General features: G+C 43.2%; 3 protein-coding genes across 4 annotated transcripts; 2 read left to right on the top strand and 1 right to left on the bottom strand.

The window, feature by feature from the left end:
• Positions 1-842: 842 nt before the first annotated feature.
• On the top strand, positions 843-3,924 carry pop7 (POP7 homolog, ribonuclease P/MRP subunit). Its single transcript, XM_030087728.1, has 2 exons — positions 843-975; positions 3,152-3,924. Exon 2 carries the CDS (start codon positions 3,164-3,166, stop codon positions 3,614-3,616), a length of 453 nt encoding a protein of 150 aa, XP_029943588.1. The 5' UTR covers positions 843-975; positions 3,152-3,163; the 3' UTR covers positions 3,617-3,924.
• A 2,263-nt stretch (positions 3,925-6,187) lies between these two features.
• Positions 6,188-15,199, bottom strand: epoa (erythropoietin a). 2 transcript variants are annotated; one of them, XM_030087189.1, is made up of 5 exons: positions 15,092-15,199; positions 8,987-9,117; positions 8,806-8,892; positions 8,505-8,669; positions 6,188-6,938 (listed from the first exon to the last, which is right to left on the bottom strand). In XM_030087189.1, the coding sequence occupies exons 1-5, from the start codon at positions 15,168-15,170 to the stop codon at positions 6,786-6,788; spliced, it is 615 nt and encodes a 204-aa protein (XP_029943049.1). In that variant the 5' UTR covers positions 15,171-15,199; the 3' UTR covers positions 6,188-6,785. The 2 variants fall into 2 exon arrangements, with proteins under 2 accessions (XP_029943049.1, XP_029943058.1); XM_030087198.1 differs by lacking the exon at positions 15,092-15,199 and adding an exon at positions 14,620-14,699.
• A 10,436-nt stretch (positions 15,200-25,635) lies between these two features.
• Positions 25,636-26,378, top strand: ufsp1 (UFM1-specific peptidase 1; the record flags this gene model as incomplete). Its single annotated transcript, XM_030087887.1, has 1 exon — positions 25,636-26,378. A coding segment is annotated over one exon (741 nt), but the record flags the coding sequence as incomplete, so codon positions are not given.
• Between the last annotated feature and the right edge of the window lie 668 nt (positions 26,379-27,046).

Genomic DNA, 27,046 nt, shown 5'->3' on the forward strand with positions numbered 1-27,046 from the left:
TATTATTATTATTATTATTATTATTATTATTATTATTATTATTATTGTTGTTGTTGTTGTTGTTATATATGAGTGTGTATTAGCAGACAGAAAAAATCATTAGAAATTTCAGTGTAGTATTTTTCGTTTTCTTCTGTTAAATTGAGACATTGTTGCATACTTTGGAAATTTATGACAAATTCTGAAATGTAACTCGCCCATTATGGGCTCGTGTGTTTTCTTGTTGAAGACAAATGCTTTTTCTTTCAATTCTTTGAAACAGCATTTCAACAACGGGAGTTCCAAGAAATGACCTATTTCTCCTGGACATCTGAAGCCAGGACCTGATTTGGCACCCAAGAGTTTTTATTGGACACAGTTCAAAGTTCACATGATAAGATTGTCCAACTGTTTTGCAGGGCTGCAAACTTTCCACTTTACTGTAGCTTGGAGCAATAAGTATAAGGACTGGCAGACCTCAGGGAGTGGCATGAGGTGATAGATAAGAGTTTTAGTGCCTGTTAAAACGCTGTTGCTTTGTGCAGTTTGGCTGTAATTGGGTTCAATCAAACGTTATTAGTAAAGCACTTTTCATATTCATAAAAAAACAGTGCAAAGAGCTAAACAGTAAAATCAGTCATAAAAAAAACCGAGGGTTGTGTTTAGCTTATAAAATTCCTCATTATATTGAAAGTAGTCATGTCACATTTGTTATCTGTCCATAGGTAATCTGCTAGTGTCCTGTAAAAAGTTTGAGAAGCAGGGGGTTGGCTGAGGTCAGTGGATGAACACAGGAGCGATGTGGTCATTTCATCGGTAGGTGGCAGCACTGCTGCATGACGGTGTTCAAACTACCGGAAAACTCTAAACGGAATGAATTAGAAGACTTCCGGTCTGGTTAAAGATAAACTCAAAATCTTAAGAAAATAAAAACACTGCGCATACCTCCTGCGATGACCTGAAGAGTGTTTGTGACTTCACTTTTATCATTTACAGGTAAGGTCCACATCCTTGTGGTTGAAATAGACCAGGTTTTACGGGTTTTCGTGGTTGACACAGTTAGCTTAGCTCACCGTCCACTGTGCAGCGCTAACCTTTTCTTTTATGCCATGGCCTTTAATCTCCGCCGTTAGCTTAGCTGGATGTATTGATCCATTTCTCAATAACCTAGTTTTTAAACATCACTTGTGCATAAACCCAGACTGTCGAGAAACTTCACAAACTACGGTCATAGTTTTCTTTTAGAGAGGTGACTTCGTCTTTAGCTGCCTTTAAGCTGTCAGGACTTGATATTGCATGTGCCAGTTGATGCCTGAATAATACTCGATTAAGTTATCACTAATAAAGTCTTTAATCTAGGAGTGTCAAAGGTTTTTTAATGCAGGAACCACACACATCCTCATCTGAACATTTAGAATTGATTTTGTGCAATCTCAACATGAAACTATTCTCAGTGATGCCTTCACTGAACTGTAATTCTTGTAACTCTAATGAAATGGCAGCAACCCCACAGTGAAAACATCCGAACAAGAATTACTTTTATTGAAGAATCAAAGTTAATGTCTTCTTTGTGATTGAATAGTCATGAATGGACCCTTTAGTCGACTGGTTCTGGTTCGCATGCCTTATGTTTGGCACTCCTTGGTTATAAGCACTAATAGAGAAATGTATTACGTTTCTATGCCTGATTGGAGTATAACACTGACAGGCATTTGTCCTAATGCATTTTTTAACAATGATCTAAATCTTGTTGAAGAGAGGTGTTAAAGGGAATTCACTGGACTCAAGATGATACAGAGACTTTATTACAGATGAAATTAACATACACCTCAGAGAATTCATGAGAGCAGTACTTTTCAAAGGACTTCCTCTCCCAAGGAGCCAACAGCCAGGGATTCATGAGGAAACTCAAAGGATTTGAATCAGCAATGTTTAGATAAGGGTGTGTATGTACTGTGTGCGGATGCTTCAGTCATGATAGGATAATGTCTTTCTAGGTATAGAGTTGACTGTCTTCAGACTGTATGAGTCCTGTCAGTCTCACAAACTGGAGCAAACTGTCTCCATCCATCCATCCATCCATTTTCTACCGCTTATCCGGGGCCGGGTCGCGGGGGCAGCAGTCTCAGCAGGGATGCCCAGACTTCCCTGTCCCCAGACACTTCCTCCAGCTCCTCTGGGAGGGTCCCAAGGCGTTCCCAGGCCAGCCGAGAGACATAGTCTCTCCAGCGTGTCCTGGGTCTTCCCCGGGGTCTCCTCCCAGTGGGACATGCCCGGAACACCTCCCTAGGGAGGCGTCCAGGAGGCATCCTAAACAGATGTCCGAGCCACCTCAGCTGGTTCCTCTCGATGTGGAGGAGTAGCGGCTCTACTCCGAGCTCCTCCCTGGTGACTGAGTTCCTCACCCTATCTCTAAGGGAGCGCCCAGCCACCCTACGGAGGAAGCTCATTTCGGCCGCTTGTATCTGCAAACTGTCTTTCATATGATAAACTACATGACAGAGCTGAAAGTGTGGAGGCGCTTCCTCTATGTCAGCTTAACAGAACAGTTACAGTGGTCAGTTTTTCATTAGCAACCCTTAAAATTCTGCAACTCCAGAACAGTATTTTCTTGAAACAATAAAGTGAGGATTGGATTTTCTCATCTGCTGGAGAAAATACAGTGAGAGAAATTGTGTGCCATGTGGGCCTAGTACACATTATTATCACACTCTCAAACTCAAGAACACCACAGATTGTATACATTCTTAAAAAATAAAGTCTTAATGGGCTACCCACCCCAGAAGTTTCAAATTGAATCAAAATCACAGACTAAGATGAATTTACCAGAAATAGAATAGTCATTAATCATAGTTCCTCCACATTTGAGATTCAGGTAAATAGTGTGCAATCAATTCAATGGTCAGTGCTGATTAAGAAAAAAAGTTATGGAAACTGAAACACTTATTAGAATCAGTCTTATCTACATCACTGCTGTTGGATACCTGCTGAATCACAAGCAGGAGCGTTAATCGCTTCACAACTCAGGTTTATGTGTTTGAAGGATGTATTGATTTGAGACGTTCTGTTAGGACAGATATTATGAAAGTACAAGTATTTTACAATCTAATTTCCACACCATTTTTCCTTGACACATCTCATCAAACTGTCTTCATTATTATTTGCTCTGCAGCTAACCAGTCACATGACGGAGCAGCGCACCCCCGGCATGTCCGCCGCCCCTCCTACGGCCCCGGCACACCCGGACTCCGGCTCCCACGCAGTGGAGATGGACCCAGTGGAGTACACCCTCCGAAAGCGCCTGCCCCGGAAACTCCCCAAGAGACGCAACGACGTGTACGTCAACATGAAGACCGACTTCCGGGCCCAGCTGGCGCGCTGTCAGAAGCTCCTGGAAGGCGGGGGTCACAGGGAGATCTGCGTCCACGGCTTGGGCCTGGCCATCAACAGGGCCATTAACATCGCCCTTCAGCTTCAAGCCAGCAGCCAGGGGGCGCTGCAGCTGGCCGCCAACACCTCCACCGTGGAGCTGGTAGACGACCTGGAGCCCGAGGATCCGGACGAGGCCGGGGAGCCCATGACACGCACCCGCAACAATTCAGCTATTCATATTAAAGTGTTCTACCCTGACCCGTAGTGACCGACATCAACACATATGGCTGTCACATTACAGGACTGCAGAGCGACACAGATGTTCAGTTCCCAGTCAACCACATCTCTGAAGTGACTGTTATATATCTCATGTGTGGTATCCTGTTTTTTTGTTTTTTTTTTAGTTTTCATGCCTGAAAACAGCAGTGTCCATCATAGTATGATGTTTCAGTGAAGTATATTTAAAGTAACTGTGGCTGTGCCAAATGTACACTTCCAAATGTCTGTAATTTCAATGTCTGGAAGTGTTTACAAGTTTGTGTTGAGTATTAAAGATATAAATGTGTAAAAAGTCAAACAGGGGCTTGTTTCAGATGTGTTGTTTTTAACACACGGGTGAAATAAAACCTTATAAAGTTGACTTTTCTGATAAAACTCCTTTAATCGCATCATGACTGACGGACTGAATTCCCTCAATTAGCATTATTAAGAGTTGTATGATTTGAATCATTTTTGTTGGCTGAATATAAATCAGACAATAATCTGTGTAAAGATGGATGGTCAACAGGGTTCTGCACGTGTGCAGAGAAATGATAAAGTCAAGCATAGATTGTCTTCACACTGTGAGGCCTTATTTAGCTCACAGTATCATGAGGGAATAAACTATGTTAGTTTGGAAGCTCCAACAAGTGCATGTGTTGGGTTTGGATAGAGAATACTCTCACTGGCTTCTTCACCTGTTCAACTGCATGTTAACGCAATCAGCCAATCACATGGTGGATGCTGGGCATCACTCAATATGCTGGCAAGGTGAAGACAAGCCAGCAAGTCTGAACTGAGTGAGAGACTGAGATGGAAAGGTGATTTAAATAACTTCAAAAGTCTGTTTGGGGATATTATAAAGGCAACAGTAACTTAAGTAACCACTGGTAACAGTCCAGGTGTGCAGAAGAGGAGACCTTGAAGCTGCAAAATACCAGACTGTTTGACCCTGCTGTCAGCTGAGAGCAGGAACCTGAGGCTGTAGTTCACACATGCTCACCAAAACTGGACAAGAGAAGATTAGAAACACCTCGAAGGTCTGGTGAGTCTCAGTTTCTGCTTCTTACATTGACGTGATCCGGTCAGAATGTGGTGTAAACAAAGTCGGGATCCATCCTGCCTCGTGTCAGTGGGTCACGGTGCTGTAGTGATGTTGGGGTGATTTTCCAGGCACACTTTGCATTGGATGAGCAGTGCATGACTGTATTGTCATCTGACCAGAGAGTACAAGCAGGATAAAAACACTTTTGGAATATGGTGGATAGGGGCAAATCTGCGTCAAATCTGTCATGTCAAAATGTTAATGTTTAGTTCTGAAGGTAAAAGTAGGTCCAGTAGTGTGTGTGACCTGTGAGCATCATTTCCAAATTAATCACATGGCATATACTGATTGATGTCTCAATTAACATATTGATCCAACCAATTATGAAGCTAAAAACTAGTGTTAACATCTTCACTCAGTTTCCAGCTGTCTGATAGGTGGTGGCGGTGGTGGTGTTTTTGCAAATGTCCACTAGATGTCAGTAGTTGAACACAGTTAGCATGTCTAATCTCCAGAGGGGAGCATGACACAACAGTGCTTTTTCAAATGGTGTCAGCATGAGTTCATCTGAGGGTCATCAACACTTCCAGTCCCTTAAATCACTGTTGTGGCGTCATCTTTAGCAGAGGATGTTGTATATGAGCTCCAGGAAAAACGTAAAACCTGGAGCATTGCGTCTTTCCCCATGTCATGCGTGTAAAAACAGACAGCTTTGCGATGTGAACCGCAAAAGATTTCGAACTCCACCGATCTGAAAATGAAGGAAATGAACAGACTTCCTCTTGTTGTGTTTCCATCTATCCTTTCTGTCTTTATCCAAGAACAATATTTTGTATTTAAATAGTGAATCATACAGCAACGGGACAAAACAACAGGAAAGAAAACATACAAACATCCTCAAAAACATCTTGCACTTGTACAACGAGATATAAAAATAAGGAAAAAACAAGGAAGAACTCTTAACGAATCCGAAACAGCTGAGCATCCATTTTGCAGAGAGCCTCAAAAGTTCCCAGGACGAGCTGATTGCTCGCCTGCCGTCTGATGACGAACAACGGAGGCAGGTTCTGGAAAACTATTTGCAATTACAGCCGCACAGGATGTTAATTGTAAAAAAAACCCCCAAAAAAAACGTTGCTATCAGTGTGCAGACAGTGGTCGAGTGTTGGTTCGGCAGAAAACAAAAACACGGATAGAGACGAAACAGTTTCACAGTTCTCATGTAATCCCTCCACTCTGACCTCTTGCTCTCACGCTCGCTGTAACTAAAGCATCAAACATTACAGGCCCTCCGTTGTTTTGTTTTTCCTTGAAATTGCAACAGGTACGTACAATCTTTGTATATAAAAAAAAAATATGAAGAGCAGCGTGACTTTGCAAGTGTGAACAAACACCTCTGCAAATGTGTCCCATGACGAAGAGCTCGACTAAAATCTTAGACTTGCGCTAACGAACTAAGACTGGAGCTTAAAAGTAGAAAATCTGTATAAATAGCAATTACACATCTTAAAAAAATAATAAAATATTCACTGAAAAATAATTCAAAAGAAGGAACGAATACTTCTGAAAATTGTTGAATTCATGAGTGGCTGAGGCCTTGTTTTTTTTTTTTTCCTGCCTCTTTGCCATGGGAGTGGAAACGGCCGCCCTGTCGCAACCCCGCAGTCCTCAGATTTCCCGGTGCGATCAATACTTTTCTGAGTGTTCCGCTCCACAATTTACTCTAAAGAGACGATTGTCTGGGTCAGAGTCACTGGAAACATACACATACATGCACAGTGAGCTCGCCCACACGAAATGCATCCACACAAAGTGCAAGAGAGTGCCAGTAGGACAGCGATTGGAACAGTGCTTCTCGAGGGCATTTCCTATATTTTGGTCAGCGTGTGCTTCGCCACATCCGCCAGTCCGTCACGTCTACATTCCAAGGTGCTATCGTCTCCCGTCCAGTCCAAAGCCTTGCTGGGATCGTCCTTCCTTCCTTCCTTCCTTCCTCGCTTCCCGAGGATCGCCGCGTCTTCCTCCTTCCGCTTCCAGCAAGCCGGCGCGCAGGTCAACAGTGTCAGGTTCCTCCGCTTGCCTTTTTTGGAAACACAAATTACCTTCGCCCCGGAGTCGGGCGTTTGGCCGATCAGCTGACGTCTTGCTGACAGGCCTGTGCGTCCAAGAGGAGGAGGCGCACTTTGCCTCGCAGGAAGTTGACGTGGACCTGGAGCAGCTCCGACGCCGAGGACACTCGCCACGTCCCCTCAAGCCCCGCTGCACTCGACGGCGGCGTGTACTCCTGAGAGAGAAGACAAGGCGGCGTGTTGAGCATGCACACAGACCGCTCATTCATCTGCAATTTGTCTATCCATAGGGCCGTCTCAAAGGTTGTCTTGTCACAAATCGGGGAAATAAAAGAACTATCTTGTGCGGCGGTTTCGTGTGCCGACGGGCTTCGCTCTGACAGAACATCCCATGACACCCCTCGGCCTCCGCATCACCCACCAAAGCAGTTTTATAACATTTCAAGAAACTTAACTGTTGCTTCTTGGAAAGCTGACACACCGGATCCCGATCAGTCCTAACATCTTGACCAGAGGTTTAATTTAGAGAGGAAATCACCGGCGAGGTCCATAAACTTCAAAGTGGGCTCCCTCTGAATTACATTTCTTTGTACAGCACATGCCACACATCTCCAGTTAGGGAGAATTTGTGTAAAACTTGGATTGTAAACAGCTGTCGCTGTGTGGCAGAGTGCACTGAGGTGAAGATGGTCTCTTTTGTGAATTGATCTTGAACTTTTGGTCTCCAACAAGGTTAGTTCAGACTGCAGAGCCAGGAATATAATCCAAGGCCTCTGCTTGCATTTCCTCTATAATAACACAGGCCTTCTTTACCACATAATACATCATGAGAGACAACAGAGTGCTACTTTTGTCGGTCTTCCTTTGGTTAAGGTGAATTGTTTGTGATGTACATCTCCCGCTGACAATCAGACAAACTGAAAAATCGACCTCATGTGTTCTTATCTGAACTCCGGTTCATCTTATACAACTATACAGGACAAAATGTCATCCTGCCTCACTCTGAGAGTGAACATAAATCATAAACAAGCATGAGATAGTAGGTTGTGTCTTCCCAGTGAAGCTCACCTCAGATGATCTCGCTGGGCAAACGAGAGCAAATTATATAATAACAAAAAGTCCCTTCAGATTGAACCGTTTTAGAACAAATGCGCTATTGACGCATGTCTTTTACCGTGAAAATACATGCGTTACGTTCTGATTTAACTTAAAGATATGTAAAATATTATAAGGACCTCACAGTCTGGGGATTTCTGTCTGTGTTTGATCATTTAAATGGTTATTCATAAAGGTCAAGCACACTAGGTATGTACTTTGGGAGGAAACGGCTTTGAGTAAATACTGAACCTAATGTTTGACGTACAAAGTGTGACCAACCCACACCAAAATAGATAAACAAAAGGCGAACTGGCAATTCAAAACACAGATCCTACTGTCAACTTTGCATTAACACTCATACTAATAACACTATTTGCAGTGTTTAGTTTTTTTAACAACAGCAACAATTTTTAACAAATAATTTCTACACATTCAAAGGTTATCCAGTCTCCAGGCCGAATGTTTGACAAAGCCATCATCAGCCATGACATGGGAGCACAGTGGTGCACAATGCATGGATGATTCACACAATTATGGAGAAAGTAATATGGAGAATAGGCTTTCTTACTCCAGTACGTCCACATCTAACCACAAACTGGACATAATCCATCAGAAAAGGAGTCCCGAACACACCGGCCACTTCTGTGTCATGCTTGGGTTAATGGCAACGTGCTGTAACTCACCTGAAAGTTGAGGCTCCGCAGCACGGCGTTGATGCTGGGCAGGTTTCTGATGGTGTTGTCTATGTGGCTGTGCAGAGCCGTGTTGGTGACCGACGACCGCAGCGAGCCCAGGGCCACTTGTAAAAGCCACAAGCCGGTCTGCACTTCCTGAGCTTGATCCAGTGCCTGCCCAAGTCAAAAAAAACAGAGGAGTTCAATATTATCAGTGAATGAAAGAAGGTATAAGATGCATTATTAAAGAAACGAGCAACAGTTTCTTGTATTTCGGTAATTTATTGGCTCGTTCTTCGAGCTTACTTACATTTTTCTTCTCCCAGACATCCAAGTCCACTGTGGTTTGGGGAACAGTTACCGCCTCCGTCAGGCCACAGCCTTCTCTGCATGCCTTCTGCAAGGGCGGGAGAGGGTACGGGTCTTTAACCTGCTTCATTTCACTGATTAAGAAAAATCTCATCTCCTGCACGCATACATTTTCCCCTCACCATAGCGACTTCGGCGTCTCGTGCCTCCTTGATGAAATGGTTCAGGACCCTCAGGTCACAGATTGGCTTCAGCGGGGACAGCAGGCCTGGCCGGGTCCACTCCAGTACTATCAACAGCAAGGCAAGCAGTCCTGGAACCGCAGACACACAAGTTTGAGTCGAGCAGCAAAACGAAGTGACGCATTTTTCTGTTGGCTGAGACTGTATCAGGATACATAATTTGTTGTTGTGTTATATACTGGGATTCTTCTGTGTTCTGGTTGTTGGTTTGTCTGTGTTCTGTGTGTTTCCACTTTCCAGTCTCCCTTTGTGATTTTAAATTAACTTAAATATCTTTAATTTATGAGTTGATGTGATGGTATCATTCATACAAAGTGGCTGTTTCAGTAATTCTTAACCAACAGCAATTCTTAGTAGGATATACATGATGAGTGCAAGAGATGCTGACTGTGAAGTGGTGTCACTCGTAGCTCAGTGGATCCTAATCCAGGATCCTGGATGAAGCCTGGGTGGCTTCAAAGAAAAACCTAGTCTGAAACCGCTGCTATGGCTCAAATCTTTGTGTGAGTGGTCAGTCAAGGGCCAGAAATAAAGCCCACATGTAGACATCTATCACAGAATTTTGTTACCGTATACAAAAACAAAGATATCAGTTTATTAAGAACCTATGAGAGAAACTCTGTAACCGTGATGCATTAAAGGTGCTGTAGGCAGGATTTTGCAAGTCAATGCTATTTTTTCTGTGTTTTCTTTGGATTAAATGTTAGAGTATCCACTGATAATTCTTTAGGAGTGTAGCATAATTGCACTACCGCGAGGGCGCAGCGTTTCCATCTGTCTCTGTTCTGAGCTGAAAAGGAATCTCGACAGCTCCAGGTATCTTTGACCAATCAGAAGAGCCCCTGAGGCTCTAACCGTGATTGGTCGAGGGGCGTTCGTCGCACGTTCTTGTGGGAGGGGCTTAACTTGCGTAAGGGCGTGATGTCAGAGAAAACAGGACAGGATTGGCTGTGCTGGGTTTCAAATCGCCATCTTAGATGGGTCAAATCGCCATCTTGCTTAGGTAAACCTAAGCAAGATGGCAGAGATGCGGAATCCTGCCTACAGCACCTTTAAATGTTAGGAGACTTAAAGTTCGAACATAACTAACAAAATGGTTTGGGAAACAAACCCAAAAGAAACATGCTTGGTCCAAATAAACCTGTTTTACTAAGACACCTTAATCGAAACGCGTCCTGCTATTCATCAGCAGTAGAAATGATGAAATAACACTGAGCTACATTTGTAGTTTTTTCAGGTTAAGAACAACAACTTAAAGGATCCAAGTGTTTGCAAGTCAAAATTTCAGATGCTGTTAGTATCTTTTCACCTTTATTATCTAAACAACACATGCTGCTTCATGAAAAAGTAACTTAATGTGAGCATTATGAATGAAATTCCCAACCAGTTTAACACTGTAGACCTGATTTCTTCGCCAATATTATCTCATAAGTTAACATTTCTATCATGAAGTCAACTTCAGATATCTAACATCACGATCTGATAACGCTCTGTAGTTAAAAGCAATGTGCGGAAAACACAGGACTAATCAGAAAAACTCATCCTAAATATTCCAAAACTGTATCCATAAGAAAACAGTCGAAACCAGCAAATCAAAAGTATAAATAACTTCTTTTTTTCATCCTAAGACATTGCAAATTGTGCAGCCTTACCCGCTATCACTGAAATCTACTGGATTTAATATCTAGGCCAAACACAATCTGAACATTGCATTCTAAATGTGGTATATCCAACGCAATCTCAAAACTCTTTGGAATCAACAATGCCGTCTTTTGTATTACATGTACCCTGAAACCCAGCGCGCTCCTGCGCAGACGTCACTTGAGATATTTCAATGGTACAGAATGCCAAAATGCATCAGATGACCGATCCACGCAGCTAATGTACAGTCGGCCACAAGTTTCATGGCCAATGGCACATGACTTTTATCCCAAACTTTACTTATCTGATAATGAAGTAAATTCACAGGGCTGCACAGTCCTGTGATCTCTCTGGATATGCTTCAATTTCAGAGCAAATTTAGAGTTTCTAGGAATCCCGAGCCTTCCCGCAGAGGTCTGACCTGCTCTTATGCACTTTAGTTATGGTTAAAGCACTTTTATCACAAATAAGTTTCTTTATTTAGATGTGAAAGCTTTTCTTGAATGAACATGGCATGCCAGCTGATCCTCTCACATTTATAAAACAAGAACAGCGGCATGATTAAGCATCCCAAACCAACTCAATAATCTAAATCTAAGACACTCAGTTACATGTGTAGTAATAGTTTAACATTTTAAAGCAGCAAGGTCCCAATTTATTTTTGTTTTCCACACAACTTTTTCCGTTTATTCTTGCTGTAATAGTTCTTGACAGTGCATGAATGACCTTGTTTAACCTTTCAATAAACTCTTGAATATGAGTCCGTATTCTTACAGAGAAACACAGATCACTACTAATCTATGTCTCTGAGTGTGTGCGACAGAACCTTCTAACGTCCAATGTCCATCCTCACAGCACAGCCTGAACTCTCCAAATTTGGAAATCCGGGTGATTTTACATCTCGGCAGGTCATGTGGGCACGCGGCCTTTTTCATGCATGCGACATGCTGAATGCGCTCTTTCACCGCAGCCTGGATGTGTGACGCAAAAGGGTGGGAAAAATATCTGCTGTGGCAGACAGGGCACCCACAGATTAGATTAAAGTTCTTAGACGCTCAGATAAGTTGCACAGATTGATCTTGCTCCCAAAAGTAGATGGCGTTGCTACATGATGATAATAAATAATTAATAAATAAGGAAAAAAATGAACAACTATAAACATCAGTGCCGTATAGAATAATAATCAGCTAATCTGTGCACCAAAGTATTAGCATCATATATTTAAGTAACATGCACTTGCAGCTTGACAGTACACACATATCAAGCACGCAAGATGCCATAATGCACATGCATTTGAAAAGATTCATTCAACATTGCTATAAGTAAAAGCCATAAGCACGGCAACACAAAGATTAAATCCTGCTTCACCAAGGCTGCTTTGCTTTCATCCAGCTGGCTTCCGAGCGGCTGCTCCACTTTCCTCAGACAGCAGTGAATTACTCAAAGATTTTCACATGACTTTAGTTCTTACAAATCACTAAATTTCCATCTTTGTGCTTGTAGTCCTCATTCAAACTCTTTAAAATAGGCATAAATCATATGTATATACATTTATATACACACTGGGCAGTTTTCAAAGACGGAGTGACGTCTGCTCTGACAAACCAATGACCTCTTTTCCATGGACTCTGACATTTGCTAACCAAGTGTGTGTGACTCAGCTTGAGGATTACTGGCGACCTTTTCACCCCGACTCTCGCCTACGTGAGAATGCATCAATCGGAGGCGTTTACGTATTCACTCTCTCTCCACTTTCTCACCAGCGTTGTGGAATTTGCGGCCCAGGATCACGGCCAAACGAAAGGTTAACAGCTTTTTGTCTGCCAACTCCGGCTGCCAAAAAAAAACCCCGGCGCTGCTATTTTAAATCGGAATCAAGTGCTAGCGCCGCGCACAGCGCTGTCACTCCAGGTATGTGACAGGTACTTTTGGAAAGGTGGCTGGCCGCTGACATGAGACGACACCTCCTTTTGACGTGGGCTATTTTAATGAGCACGTGCCGACGGCGAGAACTTAAAACTTCCCGGTAAACTTATCAACTTCGCTGGTGCGAAAGTGACGGCGCAGGAGGCGGTGAAGGGGATGCTATTTAAAGAACGTACCACCAAGTCGCCCTCAAAAAACTCTTCTCTATTTTCAACAGGTCTTCCACACGAGAAAGTGCAGAGTTGTAAAAAGAAGCTATCAGATGACAAGGTTGTGACATAATTTCCTCTTCTGCCCTGCTGGAATCCCTCTAGCTGTTTGTCTTCAATGAACTTCTGCTCTATTCTGCTGACCTAAGTATGTGACAATGGGGCTCCGGCTGCAGATTCAACGCTGAATGCCTTCAGCTTCCCATTACGCTGAGTCACACCAGGGAAATACTCCTGAGACGTACTTTCCCACTGAAGGGAGAACAGAAACAAGCTGCTCTTCACTATACTCAGCATCTAAGAGAAGCGCCTGCATCCGTCAGATTAAAAAGGGAAACCCGACCAGAAACTGCCAAAAATTCCTCAGACCTGACTTCAAACATTTATCACCGACGTATTGCATCTGCTTTGATGAGAAAATTAAAAAAGACTGAAGGAGTCTGTTTATGACAAAAGAGTCTAAACAAATGTTCAGGTGTCCTTGAGCAAGAACACCTGCAAGACATCAAGCCCCCTGCAAGGCAGCTGTAGTGCTTCTAAACTTCAAAAGCAATAAACGAGATAAAAGTGAAGTGACTTTGTAGAACAGAATACTGTTGCATCTCTAAGTTTGTTTAGTGAGCTCCACTTCACAAGACCTTCACCTGGTTCCACTTTAAACTCTTAATACTGACAATAGTAATAGGCTACTATGGACAACACCCATTGATTCATCCACTGATTTTCTACAGCTAAATATTCAAGTTGAGTGTACAGGGAGCTGGAGCCTATCCACTCCGACTTGACAGCAGGCCAGAACACGCAGTGCCAACACAAAGAGATAGATAAAGAAGGCACACATTCACAGCCATGATTAAATTAAAGTCACCAATTGACTGGATGTGTTTGGATCATGACAGAAAGTCAGGGAAATCCCATACAGGCACAAGGAGAACATGCAAACCCCTGTCCCCACACCGACCTGGTTTAGTGAACACTACGGCGCCATCAAAACAGCCTGGCACACAATAAATGTTTGCTTTTGTTTGCTCAACTTGCATTTAACAATCAGTGCTTTAACAGATAAAACATGTTGACAAGTCAGTTTTATTGTGATTAAATTAATGTAAGTTGTCCTTTGGAGCTCTACCTGCATGACAAAGCCCAATTAGAACATGTACTAACTGTCTGTGGTGGATTTGGCTGTAATGTTACACAAAAATCAAAGTACATATTGTCATATGTGGTTTGCAAAAATTTGGTCTTGCTGACTTTGCACTAATATTTAGTCTGTTCTAGTCCTCAAGCTATTCAAAGAAATACTGTATGCCATCATAGTAAAGTTGTTGATCAAGCAATCGCATTATTATTATTTATTTAATATCGCTACTTCAATGGGTGTAATGTAAAGAAAAGTTCAGCCTTCTAGCATTGCGTAGAAGGCACCCAAAATGTTCTCCTTCCACCGGCACAGACTAAGGGTATTATTGTTTTGCAGGATAGCTATAAATGAGAATAACAACATCTCATTTCCATGAACTGCCGTTGAAGATTGCTTCCATGTAGCAGTCGCTTTTTTTACGCAAACGTGCACTGATATTCAGAGCAGGTGAGAGCTCCCGGGTTTACAAGCCCCTGAGCTACTGGGTAGTCGGGTATGTAAATCCTAAGTATATGCACGAGACATCATCAGCATGGTGATCGTATTTAAAAAAAAAAAATGCAACGAGCAAGATATCACACGCAGGCAAGCAGTCGAGAAACGCGCGCCAGCTCGACGCAGCCCGGGCGGCGGGCGGACGGCACGCTCGCGCTTACCTCTCCTACCCGTTTTCTGCAACATTCGCGAACAGGTGCGGCATCTTTCAAAAACATGGTGAAAAAACTACGCACGGGCTCCACGGCTCACGTTAAAGGGACCGGCCGGGCGCAACAGGTCGTCCGGCGTGTAACCAGAGGCGCGCTGCGATCCGAGCGGCACGCGGCTCCGTGTAAAATGAGCTCGGTGTGCGCTGCCGCGTGCGGGAGCTGTCGCCGAGCACACTCTGCATCACTGCCTGGGCTCTGGCAAAACCTTTTATTTGCCTCCCCTAAAGGATACAGAGATAAAGCGCCGAGCCCGCAAGGACGAGGACGCGCCTTTTCTTACGTACCACGGCGGAGCGATTAAACATCAACCAGTCATGCAGCCCCCCGGCGCGCAAAGCGTGAAAATAGACTTAACTGCTAAAGCCGGCGTACAGAGAGGGGAAGAGAAAAAATGATGAAGGCATGCATGTCCATAACTCACTGGGAAAGTCCATAGCGGTGTCCGCAGAGCCCCTCACAGGGTCCTCGCGGTTTGGCCCATAGGTCCGTCTATTGCCCATTAATTGGAAACGAAGCTCTTTTGTGGATCTGTTGTGCACTTATCCGGTAGGTGTTTCTAAAAACTCATGCCGTATGATTTTTTTTTTCTTTTCTCTTTTTTTTATTGATGACTGAAAATAAAGTTGCATTGTTTCTGTGATGTCTACATAAACTGCGCCTCCCTTAAGGCAAAATGCTTTCTTTCATTGTTAATCAGATAATGGACTATCCCCTCTAGTTAGAATAACATTTGGCCAGAAAAAGTAAATAGTGTCTCCAAAAAAGACGCACAGGGACTTCCCATTCATCGTTATGATGCTTTACAGAAATGCTGATTACATTTTTACATGATTTTTTAAAAAGCTTTTAGATATTTACAATATAAAATGAGAAAGACTATCAATAACATTATTCAAATTGTTCAGGGTGTGATCTATGATCACTGATCAAATCTCAAGAATCTAGTGAGAATTCAACAATCTGAACACATGATGACCTGATTCAGTTTTTGATTACCAGATGAAATCAGATCAATATAGATGAATAAAGATGTGTTTCAGCTGTCACAGTGTGCTCTCCCTCACACACACACATCTCCCTCCCTGACATGCATCATGCTCAGATCTGTCTAGAAGACAGGTCTTCACCCAGGTCCATGTCCCTCAGATCCAAGCAAACAATTAGGATATTTAAAAACTTTGAATTTCACTGCTCAGTGCATAAAATAAACCAAATCCATCCATAAATGTCTTTTTTGATGAGAATGTATACACCACAATGAAGGCAAAAAGTCTCTCAGGCATCTAACTGTTTCTGTGTTGCCACTGCTCTCTCCTAATCCCACTGAAGATTATGAATGGGATTTAAATCCGCGGATTGAGATTGCCACTTCAAGTCACATTCCAGCAGCAATTCCTGAACTCGGCTCCGGTTCACTTTGCGATCAGACTTACCACTCTTCAAACAAGTTTATCACAACATCCTCATGCCCCTCTTGATCTTAATTTTAATCTTTATGCCCATTTCAACACCCTGATAGTTCAAAAAGACCCAAGATCACATGGTAAGGCTCAAACGCTTCATCTGCAGCAAAACATCATGAATAGAGTATGAACCATATGCCCTGCAGGGTTATCATCCCTTAACCCCTTTTTGGATAAATGACCATATTTGGAAACGTCCACATTTACCCTTGTCTCTGTCAAACTCACAGTGATAAATAGGATAGAAGGGGTTAAAATGCTGACATGTGGGCTTGTGGCAGTATGTTGGAGTTGTAGAATGTGTTGGGTTTATAGAATCTGTCATATTTCTGAAACATTGTTGAGCATCGTAATGTGTCTAGGTTCTAGAACTCACCAGAGCTCCAGATTACCTCAAGTTTCCACAGTCCAGATTGTGTGAAGTTTCTGGAATGCTCCAGATTTTTCTGGTATGTCAGAGTTGTGGGGTTTGTCAGAGTTCTTGAATGTCTCAGATCTCTGGAATTTATCTCAGTTCTAGAATGTGTCCGATTTTGAGAGTAAATTACAATACAATGTGTAAAAGTTCTTAAATGTGTCTTTTTCTGAAATTTGTCAGAGTTTTAGAATTAATACGTCTGACACAACACCCTGATCTGGAAATTTCCACATATTCAAATTGATATTTGTGTAATATTTCAACCAACACAGCATGGCGGTTTCATGGTCTACCCTACAATATTTGTGGTAGATTTTCATGGTCTGCACAATCACTTTTCATTTTATATTCGGGAGTTTGTCTTTCAAGCCTGTAAGGAATACCTTTATGGTTTGATCCTTTGCTTTCACACATCATTTTCTCTCAGAGGATTATTTGGAAGGGTTTTTTGATGTAGGAATTATTAGGGATGGATTAATATCTTTCTGTGACAGACAGTAAGTGTTCAAGAGAAAGACTTATTGAAAAATATCTTAATTGACCACAAACTTCAATCTCTTGTAAGTCAACGAGGGACGGGCAGCAGGAGAAACGATGCTACACGAGGGAACCTTGTGAATCGGGAAATCTGAGTCATTGAAGCCAGATGCACAAAAGTGTGTAGCGCTGCACTTTTTTTTGAAAAATAAATTACATTTTCATAGCGTTAGGAAAAAAAATTTGTTACAATCAGTAAAAACTGCGTTTGCTGGATCTCAAACTATTTAAAAGCAGTGCTATGAACTGTGTGTCAACAAGTACCGAAAAGAAAGAGTAAATTCAACACAGCTGTAGTGAACAGTTCTTCTGCACATGCGCGAGTAGATGGACGATAACAACAACGTTTACATCCAGAGTGTCATGACTTCCTGTTTTTATTCTCCTGGGTCTTGTTAGTTTTGTAGTTGAGAGTCACACAGAATAGAAATCTAACTCGATCTCCAGTCCATAATAATGTCTGTGTACTCACCATTGTTATTGTTTATGGCATATTGTTCTCTGCGCTGATGTGTGTGTGTGTTTGTGTGTGTGTGTGTTTGTGTGTGGTTTCATTGCAAAAACAAACAGCACCCAGCGGTGCAGCATTTCGGTCATTTCAGTGTAAACAGGCATCATTTTTGAAACGCTGCCTTGTACACACAAAAACCAGAAGCTTTCACTGAAACCCGTAAACCTGAAATTCATCGTCGGAACTAACCCACCATAATTTATGTTTAAAAAAACTGGTAAAAATGTCTGAAAAGTGAAAAGTTAATACCAGCTCACACTGGTTTGGGTTAGAAAATTCTCAGCTAACTGATACTGATAATTAAAAAGTTGTAATCTTTAATAAAATTCCTACATTTTATAGCTTTATGTATTGGTTTGCAGTCATTTACCTGCATCCCATCATTTATCAGTTACATGACAGCATTGGTGAATGTTGAAAAACAAACCATCAGACTGGCTCATAACCCATGATTATTCCTAAATGAATGGCTACTTGATGCCCATCAGACTTTTGGAAATTGTGCTAAAAAATAAGAGGTTAACGGGTACAAGAGAAGAGCTACGAGTTTCATCATCACAACAAAGCCTCTTGTACAGGAAGATCTTGGTTGTTTAAAGGAAACGGCCCATGTACAGTGTGAGACTTCATTTACAGTGGCATTCTTAAAATACTTCCCTCGCTATATGACTTCCTCGTGAATCAACTAAACAAACGGGCCTTAGACAAACACAGGAGCCATGATGGCAAGCATACCACAGCGTACGTCACTACTTTATTTGAACCTTTGGTTATTAAATGTTGATTTAATACAATCAAGCCGACCTGTACATTTGAAACAAAAATGCTGTTCTGCAGGGAAGTCGTGCACATCAGAGAGGAGCACGTATATCACATGTCCTCACTATGACCTCTGACAGCCCCTTTGGAGCCAGGGTAAAGGAAATATATTGAAATTTCCTGGAAAGTCTCCACTGTGTGTCACAGAAGGGGTGGGGGGGGGGGGGGGGGGAGGGGGGGGGGGGGTTGTCCGACCAGGGGTTACACAGCACTGCACCATCAGACAGGAAGTGATGGCGTGGCTGCATACGTTTATCGGGAGCCAGCATGCAATGTCGAGCGACACACACATCGCCGTACACATCCAAATATTGGGAGACCCTGATACAAGCCGGCGGTTTCGTAAGACTCGGTCAACAGTGACTCGGATTCCCAACACACACGTGCAGAAGTGCACAAATGAAATGGGCAAAAGCAAAAGGAAAATATAAATCAAATTTCTTGACGTTCAAAAAAAAAAAAAAAACATTGACTGTAGCACATTTTTTCATTGATCATAAAAAGGATGAAGTTTATATCACATCTTTATCATAATTCATGTGTAACAAATGTAAAACAAGTCAATAGGATTGCTTTCTAGTCTTTGACTTTTTATGACTCAGCTTTCAAGCACCCTGGTCATCGCACTGAAGACAATGTTGACGAGTTTGTTGCACTGTTTGCTCAAAGGGCTGTTTGCTTATGTCTGAGCCAACATGAGAGACAGAGGAGTGGTACGTGCTGCGAGCCATGCTTCATGACCACAGCGGTGGCTCGGGGCGGGAGGTGAGGGATGTGTGGAGAGTGTGGGGGGCAGGGGTGTCCAGTCACACTGACTCCTGGTTTGGAATGGGACAGACTTATTGAATTCAGGATGGATTAAAGGAGATCTGAAGTCTCGGACAAACCGAGATGCACTCTGCCTCGGCCTTGCTCGTACTTCAAAGTAAATCACACAATTGCACACAGGGAAGATGGAGACATAGCTGAGGAAATGTTCTCTATAGGACGCAGTGAAAGTGCACAGTTATGTGAGTGTGTGTGTGTGTGATCCACTTTCTCATCCAGGTTTTGGGCTCACGGCCAGCTCGGTCTGCTCCTCTGGCGCGACACAAGACAGGAAGCTGACATAGAAGAATGGGGGGACTGACTGAGAGGGACACCGGAGCCAGGGCAGGAGCCACCGACGAGGTCGGAAGTTATTGTTCCAGCCTGGAGGTATCCACAGCAGTGACAGCCTCATAGTTCAGTGGAACTTGTTGTGATCCAGAGGTAATCAGAGAGCATCACAATGCAAGAACGTCTTCGGGGAAGTTTCACAATGCTTTCATGACGTTTGATATTTAATTGTGGAAACACCCTGGAGCTCCCGTAACATGGGTTGAAACAGGTGTCATACTTCTCATCAGACTTTTCCAACAGTGTTTCAGAAGCAAAGTGATAACAAGGTCTTATTGCTGCACTTCTCACTTCTGCTGACAATGGATTAAATGGTTGTAATTAGTTAATCAGATAATCTGATTATTTTTATAATGAATCATACTTTCCTTCCATATTCTGAACTCTGTCACCCTAATCTCAGTATAAATCCAGCTGTTCTGTAAAGGCCTCAGACGTTCACTAGAGGACATATACGAACCAAACAGAATCATGAAGATCGAGGAACACACCAGGAGGGTCAGGGATGAAATTGTGGAAAGGCTTCAAGCAGGGTTCAGTTATTAAAAAAAAAAAAAAAAAACTACAACAAGCTTTGAACATCTCACGGAGCACTGTGGAATCTGTCAACAAGAGAATTGCACAACTTTAAACCTACCAAGACATGACCGTTAACCTGAACGGAAAGGTCAGGCAAGAAGAGCAGTGATCAGATAACCAGCCAAGAGGCCCGTGGTAACTCTGACGGAACTGCAGAGATCCACATCTCAGGTAAACTTCACAAATCGCACCTTTATCGCTGAAACAGAGCCAGGAGAAGTCCCATTCGCAGTTCACCATGACTCAGCAAATATGTGGAGGAAGGTGTTCTAGTCAGAGGAGACTACAGTTCAACTTTTTGGATGAAATCCATCCATCCATCCATCCATCCATCCATCCATCCATCCATTTTCTACCACTTATCCGGAACCGGATCGCGGGGGCAGCAGTCTCAGCAGAGATGCCCAGACTTTCCTGTCCCCAGACACTTCCTCCAGCTCTTCCGGGAGGATCCTGAGGCGTTCGAAGGCCAGTTGAGAGACATAGTCTCTCCAGCGTGTCCTAGGTATTCCTCAGGGTCTCCTCCGAGTGGGACATACCTGGAACTCCTCCCCAGGGAGGCGTCCAGGAGGCAACCTAAGCAGGTGCTTGAGCCACCTCAGCTGGCTCCTCTCGATGTGGAGGAGTAGCGGCTCTACTCCGAGCTCCTCCCTGGTGACTGAGCCGATCTCTAAGGGAGCACCCAGCCAGGAAGAATGAAGAAGCTCATTTCGGCCGCTTATATCCAGGATCTTGTCTTTTCGGTCATGACCCAAAGCTCATGACCATACTTGAGGGTGGGAACGTGGATTGACCGGTAAATTGAGGGCTTTGCCTTTCGGCTCAGCTCCCTCTTCACCACAACGGACCGATACAACGACCGCATCACTGCAGCCGCTGCACCAGCCAGCCTGTTAATCTCATGTATTTTGGATGAAATGCAAAATACTTTATGTGGTGGAAAACTAGCACTGCAAGTCACACTATCCCCACTGTGAAGCATGGTGGTGGCAGCATCATGCTGTGGTGATGCTTTTCTTCAGGAGGGACGCGGAGGATGCTCGCAGTTGATGGGAAGATGGATGGAGCCAATTCCAGGGCAGTCTCAGAAGAAAACCTGTAAGAGTCTGCAAAAGACTTGAGACTGGCTGGAGGTTCGATCCTACTGTTTCCAGTAGGACAACAGCCTGAAACATACAGTCAGAGCTACAATGGAAAGGTGTGTGGATCATTCATGTGTTGAAATGGACAAACTGAAAACCTTTGACATGAACGTTGCACAGATGCTCTCCGTCCAATCCGACTGAACTTGAGTTGTTTTTGCAAAGAAGAATGGGGAAAAAGTTCAGTCTGTAGATGTGCAAAGCTTGTAGAGACAGACTCCAAAAGACTTACAGCTGCAAAGTAATGACTCAGGAGGGATGGATACTTAAGCATGCCACACTTCTTTAAGTTTTAATTAATACAGAAAAAAAATGAAAATCATGTATCATTTTCCTTCCACTTCACTATTATGCAGCACATTGTGTTGGTCTATCCCATAAAATCCCAGCAAAATAAATTTACATTCCTGGGTGTAATGTAATGTAATGTAATGTGTAATGCCAGAGAGCAGACAGAAGGAAACGGATCATTTTTACTTGCAGAAGATGCTGGATAATGTGACGATTGATGGCACAAGCCCAGACAGAGCTACCTCGATGAAGAATCCGTCCTAATACCAACACTTGTGCCGTCAAGTGGGTACGAGTGTGATGCCCTTTTGGTGACCGGGCAAAGCACCATTAACAGTAATAGCATCAGGACGAGTATCCGGGCTTGATAAAGGCATTGGATGGTTTGTTGGAGCAGAGTACAGTCAGATGGCAGGCCACATGTTCAAACAGCTGACAGGACCAAGACAGTTCAGACGAATCTGAATCCTAATTACAATAAAGCGTTGACTGAGGAAGTTGAAGAGCCGAATAATGCACTTCAAAGCCTGATTCAAGAATTCAAGCAAGCTGCAGACAGTCAGTTTGTGTCAAACAGTAAAAAAAGGCCTGTGAAAGTTAAAGAAAACCTTTGTCATGTTTTCACTTCCATCTTGAGATTACGCCAACTAAAGAGGACAGCAAACACAAACCATTATCTAATGGACCGTGCCAAAATCAACACGTGTCCAACACTGCCAGACATTTGTAAAACTGTGTCAAAAGTCTTTTGGGTAAAACGCGGGATGAAATCAGAGTCGACATGAATACGCCTGTGAGCTAAAATAAACCACATCAGTGTTATGAATAAAACTTGCTGATTGATTAAATTGATCCGTCGGGTAGAACGTGCGTCATGCAGTTCTTAAACTAACAAAGGGAGCCTGTTAGAGCCCATCCCCCGCCGTTCAGCGAGTCGTTCACTGACACACATTTCCACGTGTGAAGTTGCAAACCTCCTCGCCGCGAAGGCGAAAGAAACACCTTTGATGTTTAACTGTTTTAGCTCAGTGATGATACAGCTGCTTGAAGCACAAACAGGCTGCATTACGCAGCAGAGCTGTCCTGCACTCGGCCATCGGCTCGTCACACATTTTCTTTTGACATGGCAGGGAAGACGATGAAGCTGGTGTCAAATTACAAGGGCTGGAATGCTGAAAGTCAGTGGCTGGGCACAGAGCAAGAGGAGCTTCTTGTATGATGAACAATAGACAAAAACCCTGTTTATAAATTTGAAATCGCATTGTTTTCGCATTTTTATTTCAGAAAAGTTTCAAGTTTGAGAGGCAACATTTTAAAACAACGTTCATTCACACAGATACAGCAGGAATACTGAAGATTATATATTTTTTGTTTTTGTAATGAAACCACACACACACCAAACAAAAATCCGCCGTCAACAAAAATATAATTATCGATTGCATTCATGAGGAGTCTTTTTTTTTTCCCATGCCAGGCAGTCGCGGATTGAAACGGCGTGCTATGGAACCCTCCAGGTTTCCCATCTGGTCTGTCACATATCCTGTCACGAGACTGTACTGTAAGTGTTTCTCCTGCAGACAGGCGACACAGAGCACATGCATGGCTACATAGCTGTCCCATTCTTACCCCCCTGTCTGTTTATTCTTGCGAGCGTGTTGCCTCAAGATATTTTAGTTTCCCATTGTAGTCCCCAGGACTCTTTCTGGAAATCTATCAAAGGTTTGTTTACAGGCCGATGATGGAAAACTTTTTTTTTAATGGTTACATTGCTCAGGGCAATGTATGAGGCACATTCTAAGCAAGATGTTTTCATTCTGTACAGTTAAAGCTCCCATTGTTTATGGATAATAGTAATGCTCAAGTGTTTGGGTAGAGTCCTATGGATAAGATTCAGATTCAAGAAACCTTTATTCATACCCAAGGGGGGAACGATTGGACAGCTTGTTTTTCCTGATGTTTGAGTTTCCTGCTTTGATGTCTCAGAACACAGCCTCTGGAACTCATCTTTCTACGGATCCTCACAAATTAGATTATTTATCTTTCTTAGCTATAATTGTGTTTAGGTTAATCTTTGACAGCATAACTCCTCCAAAGTTCATATTATTTTTAATGCATGAATTGAGGCTTGAGGCAAGACAAGACATGTTTATTTGTGAAGCGTATTTCACTAACAATTCAATTCGGACTGCTTTGAATTAACGAATGTGTACAGTTGGTCATGAAAAATGTATAAAACAAGGAACGATATAAATAAAGACATAAATTCAAAGACATCAAAGCGATTAAAAGGACAATAAGCATAAAAGTACAGGAGCTGCATATATGCAACGTCAAATAAGTTCTGTCTTTACAGAAAGGTCTTCATTCTGGTTTGTTTCAAACAGTTGGTGCATAAAAACTAAAAGCATCTTCTGAATGTTTGGTTCTGAATCTGGGAACAGAAAGCAGGCTTGAGCGAAACGGCCTGAGAAGTCTGGATGTTTCTGAAAATCTGTGATGCTCTTTGGGCCTAAACCATTCCGATATTTACAGACCAGTTGTAAGATTCAGTTCTACGTATGACAGGAAAATAATACAGAGACCCGAGAGCTGGACTCACGTTATCCGCTTCAGGACTCGAGCAGCAGCGTTGTGAATCAGCTGTCTGAACAGTAAAGACAGCATCACACTAGCAAGACAAATGCATGGATTCACTTTAAACTGCTTTCTGACTTTCAACAACCCTTGATTCTTTGGAATGCCAGAATCCAGTAACAGCTCATGAGACATAAGGATGATCGCTAAATACCCATCAGTTCCTGCTCCTTCTGTTTCTCACATGTGATGCTGAAGCAACTGACTGACAGAGAGCCTGACCAATGGAGGTCTTACATGGTGGGAACTTCTTCATCTTATCAGCCTTGTTCTTCTTTTCAGTGTTGCAGCCTGTATGGTCTGATTACCGTTCCATTTAAAACAACTCCGGAAAAACAACATAAAACATTGTGATTCAGTTGTATTATTTGTGTTTTCCTGAGCAAACAGTTTCTGTTTGAGCTGCATGTTCAGTGGGGAAACTGCAGCAGTCAAACAGAACACTGTCTCCCTCTGTGGCACACCAGCTGAATAACAAAAAAGTCTCAGCTGATAAATCACAACTGAGCAAGAAAAGGGCCAGCTGAAATGACAAAATGCATAAAAAAAGAGATAAACCAGTATTGCGGCTTATCTGTATCATAAACCAATGGAATAAAAAGAAAGTAGCTTTACTGAGAAGGCTTTCACTATCGTTTCCTCTGTAAAATGTGACTCAGCTGAACTGGAGTGAAGCGGGAAAGTATTCAGTGGTTTGATTCATCAGCATTTTTTAATTGATTTGGAAACTCACGTGCAAAAATAAAGAGGAACCAGCTTGTAATCATGACTTTTCATAAACCAAGCAAGCCTAACTGTGGTGGGACCACTGCAGTGTACATTTAATTGTTGAATTTCATAACTGTAAGGGTATTCGTAATGTTAAACAATGAATTTAAGGGCAAATGCATAATTCAACAGCAAGGCTTTATCACAGAACAGATAAAGAGGCACAATCATACAAGTTCAAAACAGTCTGTACTTTAATATTTTGTAAATTCATTCAAGTCCAAAATACACAGCATGAACTGAATAACTATCCACTTTAGAAACTTTTCTTTATTTTAGTCCCTGTAGAGCGAAAACCATCATTTTGAAACCTATTTGCTCCTTGGAACAAAACTTTGGCCATAAGTTCTACAATTATGAACAGTATCCATATAGTTTAATTGTTTCATTGATGTGCTGTAATCATTCATTCATTCATTCATTCATTCATTCATTCATTCATTCATTCGTTCGTTCGTTCGTTCGTTTCCTCGTGTATTTCCACTCCAGCACCGCAGAGGGCGCAGCTGTGAGGGCGGAACCATTGATCATTGCATGTGCTCCGTCAGGACTGTTGATGTCGCTGCACATGCATGCTGACGCGTGCGTAGATGAGTTGAACTTCTTCAAAGTTGTTTTTATTTTTCACATTAGACTATTTTGAATGAAAGAATGGAGAGAGAGCAGGAGATTGACTGGGGAGGAGGAGGAGGAGGAGGAGGACCGGAGGAAGGAGCGACTTCTCAGGAAAAACTGAGTTTATTGAAGAACGTCCACTCCGGTCTTCCCGATCCGCTTCCTCATCCCGTCAAACGTTCCGTGATCGAAGGGGATTATTTGTACTTTCACTACGGCTGTGACGGGCAGGATGACCGGGGCTGGGGCTGCGGCTACCGCACCGTCCAGACTCTGTCTTCCTGGCTCCGCATGAACGGATTTCCCGCGCGCGGCCCCGCGCCGACCCTCCCGCGCATCCAGCAGGCCCTGGTGTCCATGCAGGACAAGCCGGACTCGTTCCGCGGCTCTCGGGACTGGATCGGGACGTTCGAAGCCTCCCTGGTGCTGGACTTCATCCACGACGTGCCCTGCAAGCTGGTGCACGTGAGAGGCGGGGCCGCGGAGCTGGAGCGCGTGGCCGCCGAGGAGCTGCACCGGCACTTCCACGTGCACGGCTCCCCCGTCATGATGGGAGGGGACCGGGACAACTCCTCCAAAGGGATCGTGGGGGTGTGCACCGGGGCCGGGGGCAGCCACCTGCTGGTCGTTGACCCGCACTACTATGGGGGTCCGCCGGAGCGAGCGGAGCTGCAGAGGCGAGGCTGGGTGGCCTGGAGGAGGGTCTCGTCCCTGGACCAGGACTCCTTCTACAACCTGTGCATGCCCCAGACTGCCAGGAAGAGCACATGATGGAGAGCAGTCATGATTGAGTGGGAATGCATCAGAACTGCTGCAGCTGCAGCGCCATCCAGTGGTTAAAGCCAATAAAATGTTGAAAGTATTCAAATTCATGCAACCAAAATTTGATTTTGAGTGGATCAGATCATTTCAGTTTTATTTCTGTAGCAGCAAATACAACACAGTCACATTTTACAGAGAAAAATCTGAACTGAATCGTTCCCGTTGAGATCTGAGAATGGAAAGAGAAAAGGAGAGCGCAGAGAGTAACATAACTCCACTCAGTGCAGGTGTGGTGGTGGCAGGAGGAGGATCAGACCACAAACTTTGATTTCTGCTGAGAGATCGTGCAGGAATGAACAGAAACTGAAAAAGACTGTAGATGACAGACAAGAGACAAAATGTTTGAGACTTGTATAAGTGACACATGGAGAGTGAGGAAGGCAAGAAACTCAGTGTAGGTCCCTGGACAGTCTTTACCGGTTCATGATAAAATTGATCAAAAAGACCTGAATCAGCCCAAACAGTAAGTTTTATGAAAGGTTGTTTGAAGCCTGTCCTTAAAAAAAGAGACTGAGTCAGCTTCACTTACTGAAACTGGTTACTGGTTCCAACTGAGAGCTCTGCCTCCTGTTCTACCAGTACCCAGACCAGTGAAATGACAGCATCTGTCTCTGGTGTT

This window comes from Salarias fasciatus, chromosome 3 (assembly GCF_902148845.1).
Source record: "Salarias fasciatus chromosome 3, fSalaFa1.1, whole genome shotgun sequence".
Classification (NCBI taxonomy): Eukaryota; Metazoa; Chordata; class Actinopteri; order Blenniiformes; family Blenniidae; genus Salarias; species Salarias fasciatus.

Bases quoted from the DNA above. Each gene is read 5' to 3' on its own strand.
- pop7 (XM_030087728.1), top strand. From the start codon at position 3,164: ATGACGGAGCAGCGCACCCCCGGCATGTCCGCCGCCCCTCCTACGGCC.
- epoa (XM_030087189.1), bottom strand. From the start codon at position 15,170: ATGGGCAATAGACGGACCTATGGGCCAAACCGCGAGGACCCTGTGAGG. The intron at 8,893-8,986 runs GTGAGGGGAAAA...CCGCCCTTGCAG, and splicing joins GAGACGCCGAAGTCGCTATG to AAGGCATGCAGAGAAGGCTG. The intron at 6,939-8,504 runs GTGAGTTACAGC...CTTCTCTCTCAG, and splicing joins TGCGGAGCCTCAACTTTCAG to GAGTACACGCCGCCGTCGAG.